The sequence below is a fragment of the Pteropus medius genome, unplaced genomic scaffold, assembly GCF_902729225.1.
Source record: "Pteropus medius unplaced genomic scaffold, Ma_sr-lr_union100, whole genome shotgun sequence".
Classification (NCBI taxonomy): domain Eukaryota; kingdom Metazoa; phylum Chordata; class Mammalia; order Chiroptera; family Pteropodidae; genus Pteropus; species Pteropus medius.
This window is the reverse complement of record NW_024341893.1, coordinates 630,470-646,810: the sequence shown is the minus strand read 5'-3', so window position 1 is coordinate 646,810 and position 16,341 is coordinate 630,470. Positions and strand designations below refer to the sequence as shown.

At 41.2% G+C, this 16,341-nt stretch overlaps 1 protein-coding gene and 1 pseudogene across 1 annotated transcript; both read right to left on the bottom strand.

Annotated features, from left to right (window-relative positions):
- Window positions 1–12,893: 12,893 nt before the first annotated feature.
- On the bottom strand, window positions 12,894–15,538 carry LOC120596691 (ret finger protein-like 4A). Its single transcript, XM_039855169.1, has 2 exons — window positions 15,253–15,538; window positions 12,894–13,474 (listed from the first exon to the last, which is right to left on the bottom strand). Exons 1-2 carry the CDS (start codon window positions 15,536–15,538, stop codon window positions 12,894–12,896), a joined length of 867 nt encoding a protein of 288 aa, XP_039711103.1.
- LOC120596841 (uncharacterized) lies at window positions 14,819–14,938 on the bottom strand (annotated as a pseudogene).
- Window positions 15,539–16,341: the final 803 nt, after the last annotated feature.

The window sequence follows — 16,341 nt, the reverse complement described above, 5'->3', positions numbered from 1 at the left end:
AATTACGTCTTCAAAGACCATCTCCAAATACAGTCGCATTCTGAGGTACCAGTGGTTAGGACTTCAATAGATGAATTTGGGGAGACAGATTCATCCCACAGGAGCCACATTTTGTTTCTCCGTCTGTTGATGGACATTTAGATTGTTTTTACATTTGGCTGCTGTGAATATTGCTACTATAAAGGTACACTTACAAGTTTTATTATTTTTTTACAGTGCAAACTCTGGTTTCGTTGATTGGTCTGGTTTGTTCCCAGTTAAGCCTCCCGCTCAGGGGACCACAGGGCCAGCTAACAGGAAAGGAGGGCAGTGTCTCCAGCCTTCTGGGGTCCAGCGTCTGCAAATAAGCCAGGCCTAGTGATTGAGATCAGAAGGGACCGGGGAAGTGAGGACCAAGCTGTTACTTTAACTGAGAGAACCGCAACAAGCCCAGAGGGAGCAGACGGAAGCGGGCAGACAGCTGTCCCCAGATCAGCAGCAGTGCCAATTCTCTGGTGGCCACCCCGGCAGTCAGCTAGGTTGAAAACTCAAGGTCGCCGTGTTTGAAGGCCTGGTCTCCAAAGCGTGGGCCCCCAGGGGCTGGATGAAAGGGAGGAGGTGTTTAGGGCCAGCACAGAAGGGCCAGGAGCTCTACCTGGGTCTCTCTCCAGCATCACAGGGGCCCAGGAGGGCAAGGAAATCACGAAGGCCTCCAGCTCATCCTTGATGCCCACAGGCTTGTCCACCACATTCCCATTCTTGGTGGCCAGCATAGTGGGAAGAGCTGACACCTCATGGTCATAGTGAGATCTGTGTGGTCATCAATATACCTCTTGGCTATCACCATCTTTCCATGCTGTATGGCCACCATCTTCTCTAACCTTGGCCCCAGGATCCTGCAGGGGCCACACAACTGTGCATAGAAATCCACAGCCATTGTTGTCCCATTGTTGACAACTCAGTCTCGAAAGTCAGGTGTTGAGTATGGATGTTAAAGGTCATTGTAGAGATTCTAGTGGTGTATATTGAACTGGACTGGTCACACTACCAGGACTATACTGTGGGTGGGGTCTGCAGGGCCCTGGAGGGAATGACTCCAGGTCATGGTATACACATGCAATGAAATACTTTTCAGCTGTAAAAAAGAATGAAATTCTGACACACGCTTCAGCATCGATAAGCTTTGAAGACAGTATGCTAAGTGAAATAAACTACACGCAAAAGGATAAATACCGTATGATCCCACTTACATGGAATACCTAGATGCTGTCTGCTTAATCCCTCCCTCGTGTCTTCTGATCTGAGCCGGGGTCTGGATTATTTGCCTCCTGCCTCTTTCTTTCTCCTGCTGTTTTTGTGAAAAGAAAAAGAAGATAAAAAAAATAAATAAAAAAAGAAAGAAAAAGAAAAACATGAATAAGTGATTGTCAATTTCTTTGTAAATATGTAATAATCAGATTCATGGAGACAGAATAAAGAATCGAGGTGCTGGGGGAGGAGGAACAGGGAGTCGATTAATGGAGAGTTTCAGCTGGAGGAATGAAGACGTCCTGAGACATGATGGTGATAGTTACACAACAACGTGAATGAATTTAAGGCCGCTAAACTGTACTCTTAAAAATGGTTAAAATAGTAAACTTTGTTTTATGGATATTTTACCACAATTTAAAAAAAATTCCTGTGTCCTAAACCTTTTCTCTAAACTTCCTTCTCTCATTCCCTTTCCAGCTGAAACCTTCCCCTGACCACATAATCAGGGGCCCCTGAAGTCCTTTCGAATGCTGGCTGCTCGACGCGCCCCTCGCACTGGAGGGTCCAGATGTGCCGCGGGAGGCGGCATCCAAACTTCCCAGCCCCTCTCAGACTTCACTCGGGCTGACTTGAGGCCCCACTACTCGTTCGTTATCTTTTCCTGTCGTAACCATCCGCCGTCCCCGGCCCGGCCTGTCTCCTTCCTCATAACTCACATCACCGACTCACTCCCTCTCATATGACTTCTGCGGGCATAGAGAACCAACATCATCAACAAGTTTATTTACATATAATTTAGCATAAAATTAGGACATTCTAGAACTGGTCAACAATTGGTAGTTCAAAGCCAATCAACCCAATTAGCACAGTAACAGGTCTCAAAATGAATTCTCCCACTTGCCTGTTGGCCTCCTTCCTTTCCTAATTTCCCATAGCCAGAATTCTGTTTTTCGTTTGTCTCCCCAAGTTATCCGAATCTGACAGTTGGAACTGACAGATCGACCAAGACGAAGAAACAGCTCTTTGACTTTCGGTATTTTCTTCATTTCTCCTTAGTTTTCTGATATTCAAGGTCCTCCAATTGTCTCTGTCTCTGATTTGGATTTAGAAAAATAGGAAGCTTCAGATCAGTCCAAAAGAGTCCCTTCCTCTTACCTAATGCAGCGTTGGAAACAAGAAGGTTTAAAGGGAAACACTGAACGCCCGATCTCTCTGTAAACGTAAGTGCTTTTCACTTTGGTACATCTTTGCCAGAACAAAGGCACAGAACTTGGTCATTTTTGTTACCCCTCCGCCTTGTTTTCTTTGTACTCTAGACCTAAGTAAACGTTGAGAGGGAGAAAGGAAAGAAGAAGGAAGAAGGAAGAAGGAAAAGATTTGTGAAGTCATTCTCACATTCTCATCCACTTTGGCCCCCGGTCCTCCTGGCTGGTACCCATCAAGGAACAGCTGTGGAAATGAAGACTAAAAGGCTATGCCTACCCTTTGATTGGCTGTAGAATCTCTTCCTTTCCTTTGGATGGTGTGACTCTTGAATGACTAGACTCAGAGGGGATGTGAAACTGTTTAGGCTTGTTCTTTCCACTTCAGGTGTGAATGCTCCTCCTTCAGGCTTTGCTAAGAGCTACTGGCTGCTAGATATTCCGATGCTGCTGCTAATAGACTTTCCCTATATAATATAACCACTGGGCTTGCGAACCATCTTCTCTCACTACCAATGATGGATAATTTGGAGACTGGTAATGGTAACTACTCTGCTCGTAATCTGAATGTCTGACTTTCTCTATACTCTAATCTTCTCCAGGGAAACTCTTCTGCATCTTTTCAACTTTCACTTAGAATGGAGCATCCATATATGAAGATATCAACGAAGATTCTTGGATAACTAACTGTGCATGGAAAGAGCAGAAGTTAAAATTTGCAAATGCCTTTTTTTTAATTTTTATCGTGATGGGAACACTTCACGTGAGATCTACACTCTTAAAAATTTAAGTGAAATAATTTAAATGTACAATACAGTGTCGTTAACTACAGGCTCGGTGTAGCATAGGGGAACTCGAGAACTTATTCATCTTGCACATTCGAAAGTTTATATCTGTTGAACAATAACTGCCTACGACCCCTTCTGCCAGCTCTTGGAAACCACCATCCTACTCTCTTCTTCTGAATTGGTCTATTTGATACTTCCCGTAAGTGGAATCTTGCAATATTTTTCTATCCGTGACTGATTATTTCACTTAGCATAATGTCCTCCAGGTTCGCCCATATTGTTGCATGCGGCAAAATTTCCTTCTTTTTTATAAGGCTAGTTAATATTCCATCGGAGGTGCCTATTAACACCCCATTACTCTCATCATGAACTCTCGTGTGAACTCTGCCCCGTGTTCACTCTAATCTCTGTCACCCGTCATCAACTGCCATTCTTATCTCCACCGTTGCTAACATTAATTGGGTGCTAATGACCTAAAAGCTCTACAGCTGAAGGCATTTTCTGTAAGGTCTGACTTTCTTCAGCCCTATGAAATAGAAAGTATTGTTATTCCCCTTTTCAAAGAAACAGGCTGGTCCAGCCGACTGCCGACTGCCGGGGTGGCCCCCGGAGAATTGGCACTGCTGCTGATCTGGGGACAGCTGTCTGTCCGCTTCCGTCTGCTCCCTCTGGGCTTGTCGCGGTTCTCCCAGTTAAAGCAACAGTTTGGTCCTCACTTCCTTGGTCCCTTCTGATCCGAATCCGCAGGCCTAGCTTGTTTGCCTCCTGCGTTTTTTCTTCCTGCTTCTTTGTAAAAAGAAAAAGAAGGGGGAGGGGGAAATGAAAACAAGTGATTCTGTCCGTTTTTGTAGGTATGTTATAGAGTAAAAAGAATTTTATGTGACCCCTTCTACTTCCTGCTGTGAAGAACAGACCCTGGGCTCGGCACTAACCTTTCCCTGTAACCACCCTCTCCCCCTGCACCCCACGTGCCACCTCCCCTCTTTCCTCCTGGGCACGAGGGCAGAGAGCACTTGTTGGGCTGTAGAGGGGGGGTCACAGACGCCGGCCCCCAGAAGGCTGGAGACACTGCCCTCCCTCCCCGTTAGCTGGCACTTGGTCCTCTGAGCGGGAGGCTTAACTGGGAACAAACCAGACCAATCAACGAAACCAGAGTTTGCACTGTAAAAAAAAAATAATAAAACTTATAAGTGTATCTTTATAGTAGCATTATTCACAGTAGCCAAATGCGAAAACCATCTAAATGTCCATCAACAGACGGATAAACAAAATGTGGCTGCTGTGGGATAAATTTTCACAAATTTGTTAAATAAACTGGAAATTGTTAGGTGACTTGTATGCTGAACAAGAAATTTCTTTTGATTTTTTTTTTTGCCAGAAATATTAACCAAAATGAAATATAAATTTCTAATAAATAATATCATGCATGTTGTGAAGAAGGCTACTATGTTTTAAAAGCTTACGTTTTTAAACTTAAATTTAAATGTGCAGTAAAATTGTGATTCTTCAGTTTATTTCAGAAATTGTTTTTATCAAGTTAATTAGAAAAGCAAACACAGTCTTAATTACAGAAATTCGATGTGGCTTATGGACCCCAACACAGAACACATCATTTTATTCTATTTTTTACTTTATAAACTTCTAAACCCCCGTATTTATAATAGACTGGAATGACATACATCCAAGGCAAATGTGACCTTTTTACTTTCTGTATGATGACATTTTATCTGTATGTTTCATATTTTCTTTTATTTGTTTATCTCAGGTTTGGAAAATGTTACAAACGAACAATTATTATTTGAAAAATGAGTCATTAAAAGAAAAAATGTAACTCAATGGCAACCAGTGTTGAGATTCAACCCAGGGAAAAATATCAAGATCTCAGTTCTCCTGAAGTTATGTTGTCATTCAAAAATCTATTGACTGTCACTCAGTGACACCATATTATCTTCAGTCTGTGTCATCCTCGAGTGTTTTTTTTAAAGCCCTCTTTCTTCATGTGAATTATAATCTTTACATCTGAGATACGTGTCACGAATAATCTGCATGTCCTCTTAACATTTCCTATTTATGGTGCCTTACCAAAACTCAGAGGAATTTCCGTGTCTTTAAGTGTGATTTAAAAAGGAATTTTTAAAATACTGTATAATATACTTGAAAATTGATATGTTAAGATACTTTCCTTCTATACCTATTTTATTATGTGTTTTGATCATAAATGGATGCTGTATCTTGTCAAAGGCTTTTTCTACATCTATTGATATGATCGTATGATTCTTATTTTTTAATTTGTTTATGTGGTGTATCACATTAATTGATTTACGTATGTTGTTGAACCATCCCTGTGCCTCTGGAATGAAGCCCACTTGATCATGGTGTATAACCTTTTTAATATGTTGCTGTATTCAGTTCGCTAGTATCTTGTTTAGGATTTTTGTATCTGTGTTCATGAGAGATGTTGGTCTGTAGTTTTCTTTTTTTGTGTTATCTTTACTGGGTTTTGGTATCAGAGTAATATTGGCCTCATAAAATAAGTTGGGAAGTATTGCCTCCTCTGTGATTTTTTGGAAGAGTTAGAGGAGAATAGATATTAAATCTTTGAATGTTTGGTAGAATTCACTGATGAAGCCATCTGGTCCTGGACTTTTACTTTTTGGTAGGTTTTTGATGATTGTTTCAATTTCCATACTGCTGATTGGTTTATTTAGATTTTCCAGTTCTTCTTGATTCATTCTAGGAAGGTTGTATTTTTCTAAGTTCTGGTCCATTTCTTCTAGGTTATTAAATTTGATGTTATATACTTTTTCATACTATTCTTGTATGATCCTTTGTATTTCTGCAGTGTCTGTCATCATTTCCCCTCTTTCATCCCTGATTTTGTTTATTTGTGTCCTTTCTCTTTTTTCTTTAGTGAGTCTAGCTGGGGGTTTGTCAGTTTTAACCTTTCAAAGAACCAGTTCTTTGTTGCATTTATTTTTGCTATTTTTTTGTTTGTTTACAATTTCATTTATTTCTGCTCTAATTTTGATTATTTCTTTCCTTCTGCTCACTTTAGGCTTTATTCGTTCGTTCTTTTCTAGTTTTTTAAGATGAAGCGTTAGGTTGTTTATTTGGGCTCATTCTTGTTTTTTGAGATAGGTATATGAACTTTCCTCTTATGACCACTTTTGTCCCGATAGTTTTGATATGTTGCACTATCATTGTCATTCATTTCTGTGTATCTCTTGATCTCTTTTTATTTCTTCTCTGACTCAGTTATTCTTTAGTAGCATGTTGTTTAATCTCCATGTGTTTGTGGTTCTTCCTGATTTCTTTTTGCAGTTGATCTCTAGCTTCAAAGCATTACGATCAGAGAATATGGTTGGTATGATTTCAACCCTCTCATACTTGTTGGGGCTATCTCTGTGTCCCAGTATGTGGTCGATTCTTGAGAATGTTCCATGTGCACTAGAGAAGAATGTATAGACAGCTGTTTTGGGATGGAAGACTCTGTAAATGTCAATTATGTCCAGTTGGTCTAATGTGTCGTTCAAGGATGTTATTTTCTTATTGATTTTCTGTTTGGATGATCTGTCCATATTCAACAGTGGGGTATTTAGGTCCCCTACTATGATAGTGTTTTGGTCTATTTTTCCCTTTAGTTCTGTTAGTAATTGCTTTACATATTTCAGGGCTCCCTGATTGGGAACATAGATATTAAGAAATGTTATGACTTCTTGGTGCATTATGAAGTGTCCCTCAGTATCTTTCTTTATCTTTATTATCTTGAAGTCTGTTTCATCTGATATTAGTACCACTACTCCTGCTTTTCTCTGAATGACATTTGCTTGAAATATCCTTTTCCACCCTTTCACCCCGAGTCTGCATTTGTCTTTGGAGCTGAGATGTGTCTTCTGGAAGCAGCATATAGTTGGGTTTTGTTTTTCGATTCATTCTGCAACTCTGTGAATATGGCCATTTTAACTGTTAATTCTTCCAATCCATAAACATGAAATATCTTTCCATATCTTTGTCTCTTCCTCAATTTCTTTTTTAAATTAAATTTATTATGGTTCATTGGCAAATAACATTATATAATTTCAGGTCTACAACTATATAATATGGCACCTGTGCACTCTATTGTGTGCTCACCACCCACGACGGGCCTTCCTCCATCACCATAAATCAGTCCTCTTAACCCTCTTCCCCACCCCCTTTCCCTGTGGTCACCACCATTCTGTTGTCTGTAGCTATTATTTCACTTACATGTGGAAAATAAAAGAAAAAGCAACAAAAGAACAAAGCAAACACAACATTTAAAAAAAAACAAATTCTTCAGTTTCTTTAAGTTTATTTCTAGATCAGTTATTTTCTTTGTTGCAACTGTAAATGGTATAGTTTTCTTCAGTTCTCTTTCTAATATTTCATTGTTAATATATAGGAATGCAATAGATTTTTCTGCATTGACTTTGTATCCTACAACTTTTCTGTATTTTATTGTTTCTAATAGTCTTTTGGTGGAGTCTTCGGGGTTTCCTATATATAGGATCATATTCCTTGCAAACAGTTTTACTTCTTTGTTCCCAATTTGGATGCCTTTTATTACTTTTTCTTGCTTTATTGCTCTGGCTAGGACTTCCAGTACTATTTTGAATAACAGTGGTGAGAATGGGCATCCTTACCCTGTTCCTAATCTCCGAGGAAAAGTTTTCAGTATTTCACTATTGAGTATGACGTTAGCTGAGGATTTGTCATAGATGGCCTTTATTATGTGGAGGTACTTTCTTTCTATACCCATTTTATTGAGTGTTTTAATCACAAATGGATGTTGTATTTTGTCAAATGCCTTTTCTGCACCTATTGGTATACTCATATGATTTTTACCCTTTATTTTGTTCATGTGGTATACCACATTCATTTGCGTATGTTGAACCAGACTCATGTCCTGGAATGAACCCCACTTGATTGTGATGTATTATCTTTTTAATGCGTTGTTGTATTCGATATGCTGGAGTTTTGTTTAGGATTTTTGTATCTATGTTCATCAGAGGTATTGACCTGTAATTTTTTTTTGTTGTCCTTGCCTGGGTAATGGCCTCGTAAAATGAGTTAGGAAGTGTTCCCCTCTTTTTGATTTTTTGGAAAAGTTTGAGAAGCATAGGTATTAGATCTTTGAATGTTTGATAGAATTCACCAGTTGAAGCCATCTAGTCCTGGGCTTATGTTTTTTGGGGGGTGCTTTTTGATCACTCTGTCACTTTCCTTAGTAGTGATCAGTCTACTTAGGTTTTCCAGTCCATGGTTTAGTCTAGGAAGGTTATATGGATCTAAGAATTTGTCTTTCTTCTAGGCTATCGAATTTGGTGGCATACAGTCTTTCATAGTATTCTTATTTAGCCCTTTGTATTTCTGTGGTGTCCACTGTAACTTCTCTTTGATTTTATTTGGGTCTTTTTTTTTCCCTTGGTGAGTCTAGCCAGAAGTTCGTCAATTTTATTTGTCTTTTCAAAGAACCAGGTCTTTGTTTAATTTTTTTCTAGTTTTGTTCTCTATTTCTGCTCTATTTTTTATTTCCTTCCTTCTACCAACTCTAGGCTTCATTTTTGTCCCTAGTTCTTTAAGATGAAATGTTAGGGTGTTTATTTGAGATTTTTCTTGTTTCTTGAGGTAGGCAAGATGATTTGTCCATTGCTGTCAATCAGGTATTCAGGTCCCCTACAATCATTGTCTTTTTTGTCAGTCTCCCCCTTTCTCTCTTTAGGTGTGTTAGGAATTGCTTCACATATTTCGGTGCCCTCTTGTCAGGTTCATATATGTTGATAAGTATTATGTCTTCTTGATGAATTGTCCCCTTTATCATTATAAAATGTCCATCTTTGTCTCTTGTTACGTTTTTGTCTTGAATTCTATTTTGTCTGATGTAAGTATAGCTACATCTACTTTTCCCCGGATGCCATTTGCTAAGAGTATCAAATCCTGCCCCTTCGCTTTGAACTTATGTTTGTCTTTGAAGCTGAGATGAGTCTTCTGAAGGCGACATATAGCTAGGTCTCATTTTTTAATCCGTCTTGCTATTCTGTGCTTTTTGATTGGTGAGTCCATTTACATGTACGGTGATTTTTGATATATGAGGACTTTTTACAACCATTTTCTTTTGTTTTCTGATTGCTCTGTATCTCCATTGTTCCCTCATTTTTCTGTCTGCTATTTTAGTTGTCTATGATTTTTTCCCTCTTTTTCCTCTTTTTTGTGTTATGTGCCTTAGCTCTGGATTTTTGTTTTGTGATTACCAGTAGATTTGTGTCAAAAAAATTTTATCCATACAATAGTTCTTTTTCTTCTGATTGCATCTTCATTCACCTGTGCAAATTCAATCCTTTTCCTCCTCCTCTTTTATGTTTTTGTCACAAATTATCCCTTTTTTTGCTATATATTTATTTTCAAATCATAGAACCTTTACGTTATAATTAAGCGTTTACTACCCTATTCTGAAATAGAGTTGCAATTTCCTACTTTTATAAGTCTGTTTGTCATCTTACTCAAAATTTTGCATGCTTTTATCTTTTTGTTTCAGGTAAAGGAACTTCTTTCAACATTTCTTGTAATGCAGGACTTGTGGTGGTAAATTCCCTTGGTTTTGTCTAGGAAAGCCTTTATGTTGCCTTTATATCTAAAGGTTAACTTCACTAGATATATCATTCTTGTCTGGTCATTTCCCTCTTTCAGTATTTTGAGTATTTAGTTCCACTCTCTTTTGGATTGTAAAGTTTCTGCTGAAAAATCCAGTGATAATCTAATGGAGTTTTCTTTGTAAGTTACAGTGTTTTTCCCCTAGATGCCTTGAGAATTCCTTTCTGTCATTAATTTTTGAGTTTTAATATAATGTGTCTTATGAAATGTCTTTTCCCATTGAGATAATTAGGTGTTCTGTTAGCTTCTTGAATTTGAAGGTCTAGCTCTTTCCGATGGTTTAGGAAGTTTTCATCAATTATTTGTTTGGACAGGTTTTCTGTTACCTTCTTCCTCTCTTCTCTGGTATACTCATTATTCTTATGTTGCTCTTTCTAATGAAGTCAGATGGTTCTTGTAGAGTTCTTTCATTTTTTAAACTCTTAGTTTTTTCTCTTCTACCACCCGAGTTATTTCTAGATTTCTGTGTTTGAACTCACCCATTCTCTCTATCTGGACTGCTATATTTCCAGTGTTCTCTAATTCTTCATCTCATTTATTGATTTTTTCAGCTCCAGAGAATGTCTGTTTGGTTGTGTTTTTTTTTTGTGTTTTTTTTTTGTAGTTTCAACATCTTTGGTAAACTACTGCTTTTGTTCGTTGATTTTATTCCCGAGCTTATTGTATTGTCTGAGTTTTCTTGCATCTTGGTGAGTTTTTCCATAACTGCGATCTTGAATTCTCTGTCATTTAAATCAGTGTTCCATGTCTTTGGTTTCTGGAGACTTTTTTCTGAGCTACCTTGTTGCCTTGGATATTTATGGCACCTGATGGATTGTCTCTCTGCTTTGGCATTTGAGATAGTGATCTCTCTTTTTTTAAGTATTATTTTGCTCTTAACCCTTTTCTCATTTACATTGGGAATACGTGCCAGCGGCGTTTGCAGCTGCAGCATTTACCCCGAGATAACTCACGGATTATAGTTCTGCCCTTGCCCCGAAAGTTTGCGATGAAATATCTTGCTTTTATTATTTTCGCGTGGCTCTAGTATATCAATAGTCTTTGGAAACAAATGACATCATTCTATTTATAGTATTCTGTTTTTAGTAGTTTGATCCTCTGAAAATGTCAAATCCTAGAAAATGTTGTTTTCGAATGCCGGATGTTAAATGAACTCTGGCAGCGAGCTGCATTTTTTTTCTAAACGGAAAAACGGTTAACAATTCAGCAGTTTGATAAGTAAAGGTCTTTCTTTTGTTATCCAGTAGATGGCGCTATAGTGCAAGTTTTTTTTTTTGTTTGTTTGTTTTTTTGAGGGGGTTGCTTTTTAGTGCAAGTTTTTGTGTTCTCTTACTTACAGTACTAGCACCTCTGGGATCTCAGTGATGTGGTGTTGCCTCCGTTGTGGAAACTGCCCCCAATTTCCCAAGGTGGTGGGTACCCTCCCCCGCTGTCCCGGGTGCCTCAGGGTACCCCCCGCCTTGGTGAGATAAGGTGGGCAAGGGGCTCTGGGCCCGCCAGTTCCCAGCGCTGCCTCCTTGTAACCAGCGCCTGCCAGCCACGCTGTGCTCCCTGTGCCGCCCGTGGCACCTCTGCTGCCTCCACCAGGGTCCGCCGCGGTGTGTGGGTGCGGGGAGCGGGGTTTGCCAGTCTGCGGCTTTGCCTTCCTGCTGGTAGTAATGGTACCCACTAGTGTGTGGCCGCCGCACCGCTGTGCTGCTTCTCCACCCGCTTCGCCGGGTTTAGCTGCTACGCGGGGCGCGGGCTGCTCAGGCCGGAATGTTCCTCCTGCCTGTCAGGTGGGAACAGGCCACCTGCGTGAGGGCTGCAGCAGGCACCGGACTGCGCCTTCCGCCCGGTCCCCTTCCCGGTCCTCCCCCCATCCCGCCTCCCGGGCTCATTCCAGCGTGTCCTCCTTCAGATGTCTCCGTGGGCGGACCTTTCAGATGTGTCTGTGTGCTGAGCAGAAGATGCTCCCTTGAATCAGTTGTTTGACTTGTAATTTAAGGGGAGCTACTAAGCGGGTCTTCTCACTGCCAGGGTGCCGACGTTCCCATCCTGCTTTAAGCCACCATTTACAGACGGCTAATTTGTTTCATCTGTAGCCCCATCATCGCCCCACCCTCCTCCTCGGAGAATTTTTAAATAAATTAACTAGGACCAGTTCGGTGTTACACCTACTGCCATTAACTCAGTGCATTCAAAGGAGAATGAACGACAGGCGCAGAGGCCCATGGGGCGACCGGCAGAATCGCTGCCATGTCGCCCCCAGGAAAGTTCTGATCGACCATTTCAATTCACATCACTCCAAGTCTAATTAACATCATTAACTCTGAAGAAATGATTTTTTGAGCACATGGTACACTGCTGTCAATGTTGGATGAAATAGGGGTGGAGGGGCAGAGGGCTGACATCAGAGGTGGCTAAATAGTCCGCACTTCTTACTTTAAGGTGGGGCGACTGTGGCGCCATTCATACTTCAGAGCGTCTGTGGGATCAGGCGTCCGCTGAAACCATCTCCTTGATCAAGCTGCTTCTGAAGCCCTGTCTGCCTCCCTCCAACGTTCCATCAGTGTCCAACGTGCACTTGAAACAAACGTGGGTTTTCCGTTGACTGAAACTGAATACACACATCTATATTTCGACTTTTTATATAGGTCTGGCTTCCACATCATATAGAAAATCCACTGAGTCACATCCAAATTTTTATTTAGTTTATTATAACCGCCATTACACACGAAGTTACTTTTTCAGAAAATAAAAAATATTTGGAAATTGATCTGAAAGTTCAGAACATATTAATTGGACAGAAATATAAACGAGTCCCAAAGGAAACAACCATAATAATACTTAATACTGAAAAAAGCAATTTTCCCTAACATAATTGATTTGTCTTTATTAATTCATGAACTCTTTCATATTTTTCTGCTACATTTTTGTACAATACCTGTAACAAGCAGAGAAGTTCCTAGCTATGGCTATGAGCACCCAAGAAGTTTCTGTAAATGTTTCTGTAGTCAGAGGTTCATTGGCCCCACCCAGGAATCTCTGGGTGACTGGCAATGCCTGGATTCATCACAGGACAGATTCTCAAGAAGCCTTCATCATCCTTAATTGGATTTGCAGGAGCAAAAAATGGACGCAGCGGCTCTGCAGTGGAAATTCTAGGGAATGTAAAAATATGGGACCCATCACCAACGTGATAAAAGGAAATGGTTCCCATATTCATATCCAGGAAGATCCCCACTCGATGAAGGCGAGGGTTAATGATAAGAACAGTCAAAGGCACGGTGCTGGCGGAGAAGACACCTGTGCTTCTCAAGCCCACAGTCCAGAAGCCAAGTTCTGAAGACAGCAGAATTATCCCTTGTCGATTAACAGATTCTTTGCAAATGCCCACGTCCCATTCTTTGCTTGTCCCCACCTCCACCTCCCAGTAGTGGCGGCCGGAGGTGAACCGAGAGGAGCCCAGGACACACACTGCATAGTTGAATCTCTCGGAATGAGCCCTCCACTTCTGCTCGAAACACCCACATCGGACCTGTCTCAGGTCCTTGGAAATGACGAGATACTTGTTGGCTGTGTCAATATCCAAGGTCATCTGCACTGTGGATAGAAAATCAGATCGGCATGTGGATACACTGGAGACTACTAATTCACGCCGGCTGCAAAAGCCCAAACAGCTCATTCGTTCGCTTTCGTGCCTTTAACTCCACACGTTTTTTCTAATTAGAATTTTCCCGTGGCAGCCTCCCTGGCCCCTGATTAGATCAAATTTTATATAGAGAAGCAATGATTCTCATTGGAACTAGTTCTTATTCATAATAGGTCTTTTTTTTTTTACATTCAGTTATTCAATTAAAGATTTTTCTTTAGTATGTAATACACGTGAAAAAGATCATGACTTGTTCTCGGAGTTAAACAGATTAGCACAGATTCTGTCCAAATATAGATATCAAATAAATATTTTGAATGATGGAAAATATTTCACTTATTGCGAGATAATATCGAAATATTAAAGTTTTTCTTTTTTCTTTTTTGCAATTACCTTCCTTGAATAGGCCTTCGCATTTGGGGCCTTTTCTGTCCTCGAGTGGTAATAAATGAAAAGAAATGCTGAGAGCCCTGAGATGGGGCGGGTGGACTCGGGCCGCTGAGATAGAGAAAAAGTTCTCAGTAGGGATATGTTGGGATTTTGGCAGCGGCTTGGACCCAGCACTCAATGGGGCGGTACTCAGAGGGGTAGAGAAATTGGAGTAGAATGGCTATGTGTATTGGCGACATTTTCCAGCACCCCTAGTTATGAGGGGGTGGTCTAGCATCCTGACTTTAGCACATGAGACATGCAACTGGGCTGTGATAATTCACTCAACCCGGCGTGCGAGACAAAATCAAGCATGATTTCTCAGTTCCGGGTCGGGGAGGGGCAGGTGCTCGGTTGCAGAGCCTGCGTCAGGGTCTAAACCCACAGGCGCTCTCGCGACCCTTCGCCTGGGAAATGCAGCCCAGTCACTGTGGACTAGAGTCACCTGGGGGCTTCTAAACATTGCAGAGTCCCGGGCCTCACTGCCAGAAGGGTCCGATTCAGTGAGTCAGGGCCTTGCTACCCAAAAGTGCGGTCCGAGAACCGGCAGCATGAGCACCACTAGAACTTCTGTCAGAAATCCAGATCCACAGCCCGGCTCCGTGTCATGACGCAGAGTTCGCATTTAAACCAGACGCCCGGGAATACGATCAAGTTTGAAAATCAGTATCCCAGGCTGGTGTTGCCAGAGGAAATGGTGTGAGCCACAAGTGCAGTGTAAGATTTTCTTACAAACACATTTAAAAACTAATACGAGTCAGGTAGAACTGATTTTTTTTTTTTTTTTTAGGCAGGCAACTCTTGGTTGACCTCACAGATTGCAAGGACCATGTCAGTTTACAACCCCTTATTATTTTTATTTTTTATGCCTACAGCACCCTGGTCTTTCTAGGTGGTCTCCCATCCAAGTACTAACCAGGCTTGACCCTGCTTAGCTTCCAAGATCAGATGGGATCGGACCTGTTCAGGGTAGCATAGCTGTAGACAGAACTGACTTTTACTAATACCTTTTAAAATCCAGTATATCCGAAATCTGATTTCTACTCTTTACTTTCAAGAGATCAGTAGCTGCCGACAGCTACTGGGAATATTGGATAGCGCAGGTCTACGGCATGACCTAAATATTACATTTTCTTAAAGACCTACACATGGTTCTAATTTATACTTACAACTGTTGCTAGGAAAGAATAAAAATTTCAGGTGTCAGAATCCAGCTAATGTCCATATTTAATGGAAAGCTTTGAAAAGTCGCTGCTTCCTGGGCTCTAACGGGTGGGGAGAGGTTGCACAGATGTCTTACCTTGGAACTTCCGTATCCTTGGGTTCATCTGCAGAATCATTCTGAGCTGGGGCTCTAACTTCTTGACCTTCGACACCAGCCTGCCAAGCTGGCAATTGGGCCTGATTTCCTTCTTCTGAGAAACCATGGAGCAGAAGGGGCACAATAAACCCTCTCCACCGGGCTCCTTCAGCAGCGAGTTGATGCATTGCAGGCAGCAGACATATCCACATTTCAGGGTCATGGGGTTTTCAAAATAAGTCAGGCAGCTGGAACATCTACATGCTTCTTTAAAGTAGTTGGCCATGGCCACTGTCTGGGAAAAAATGTGCACTATATTGGACTTTTCACGAGTTCAAGGGACTCGTTAGTCCTGGGACACTGTCCTCTTCACATGCAGTGATTTGCAGTCACTACTACTGGGTAATGAAGATACAATGTCAGTACAATTATAAGTGACTCGTGGCTCTGAATTTTTGATGTTTAAAATGCCAGTTGGAATGAAGGACGCTATTCAACCTCGGGCTCTAAGTTAGGTGGTGAGGGGGTCTATGCTATACCCGAGCTGTCCAATATGGCAGCCACCAGCCCCATGTGGCCAATGAGCTGCCGAGGTGGGGCTTATCGATTTTGAAATACATTGTGAGTGTGAGATGCACATTCAGCTTTGAAGACCTCACCAGAAAGGGAATATAAGCTATTTCCCCGAGAACCTTCAAAAACTGATTATGTGTTGAAATGATCACATTTTACCTACTAAAATTAATTTGATTGGTTTGATTTTACTAGAAGATGAATTTACAATTACATCTGTGGGTCGCCTTATATTTCTAGGGGACAGCTCTGGTCTAGGCCCAGAAACTCTCCAAGTCCCCCAGCTGACCAAACTGGATGTGGCAAAAATCCGCAACAGAACTTAAAAGGTGGAATAAGTCAGCGGCTGACAACCCATTTTTCGTCTCTCGATCGGAATCAATTCAGGATAATGAAGACTACGTTATTTCTCCAACCTGTTACTGAAAACCTAAATTCTGCCTACTGCTCCCACCACAGTGTGTCCCGGGGTATACACACTGTGCCTGACATTTGGTTGGCCTCAGCGCCTCCCGA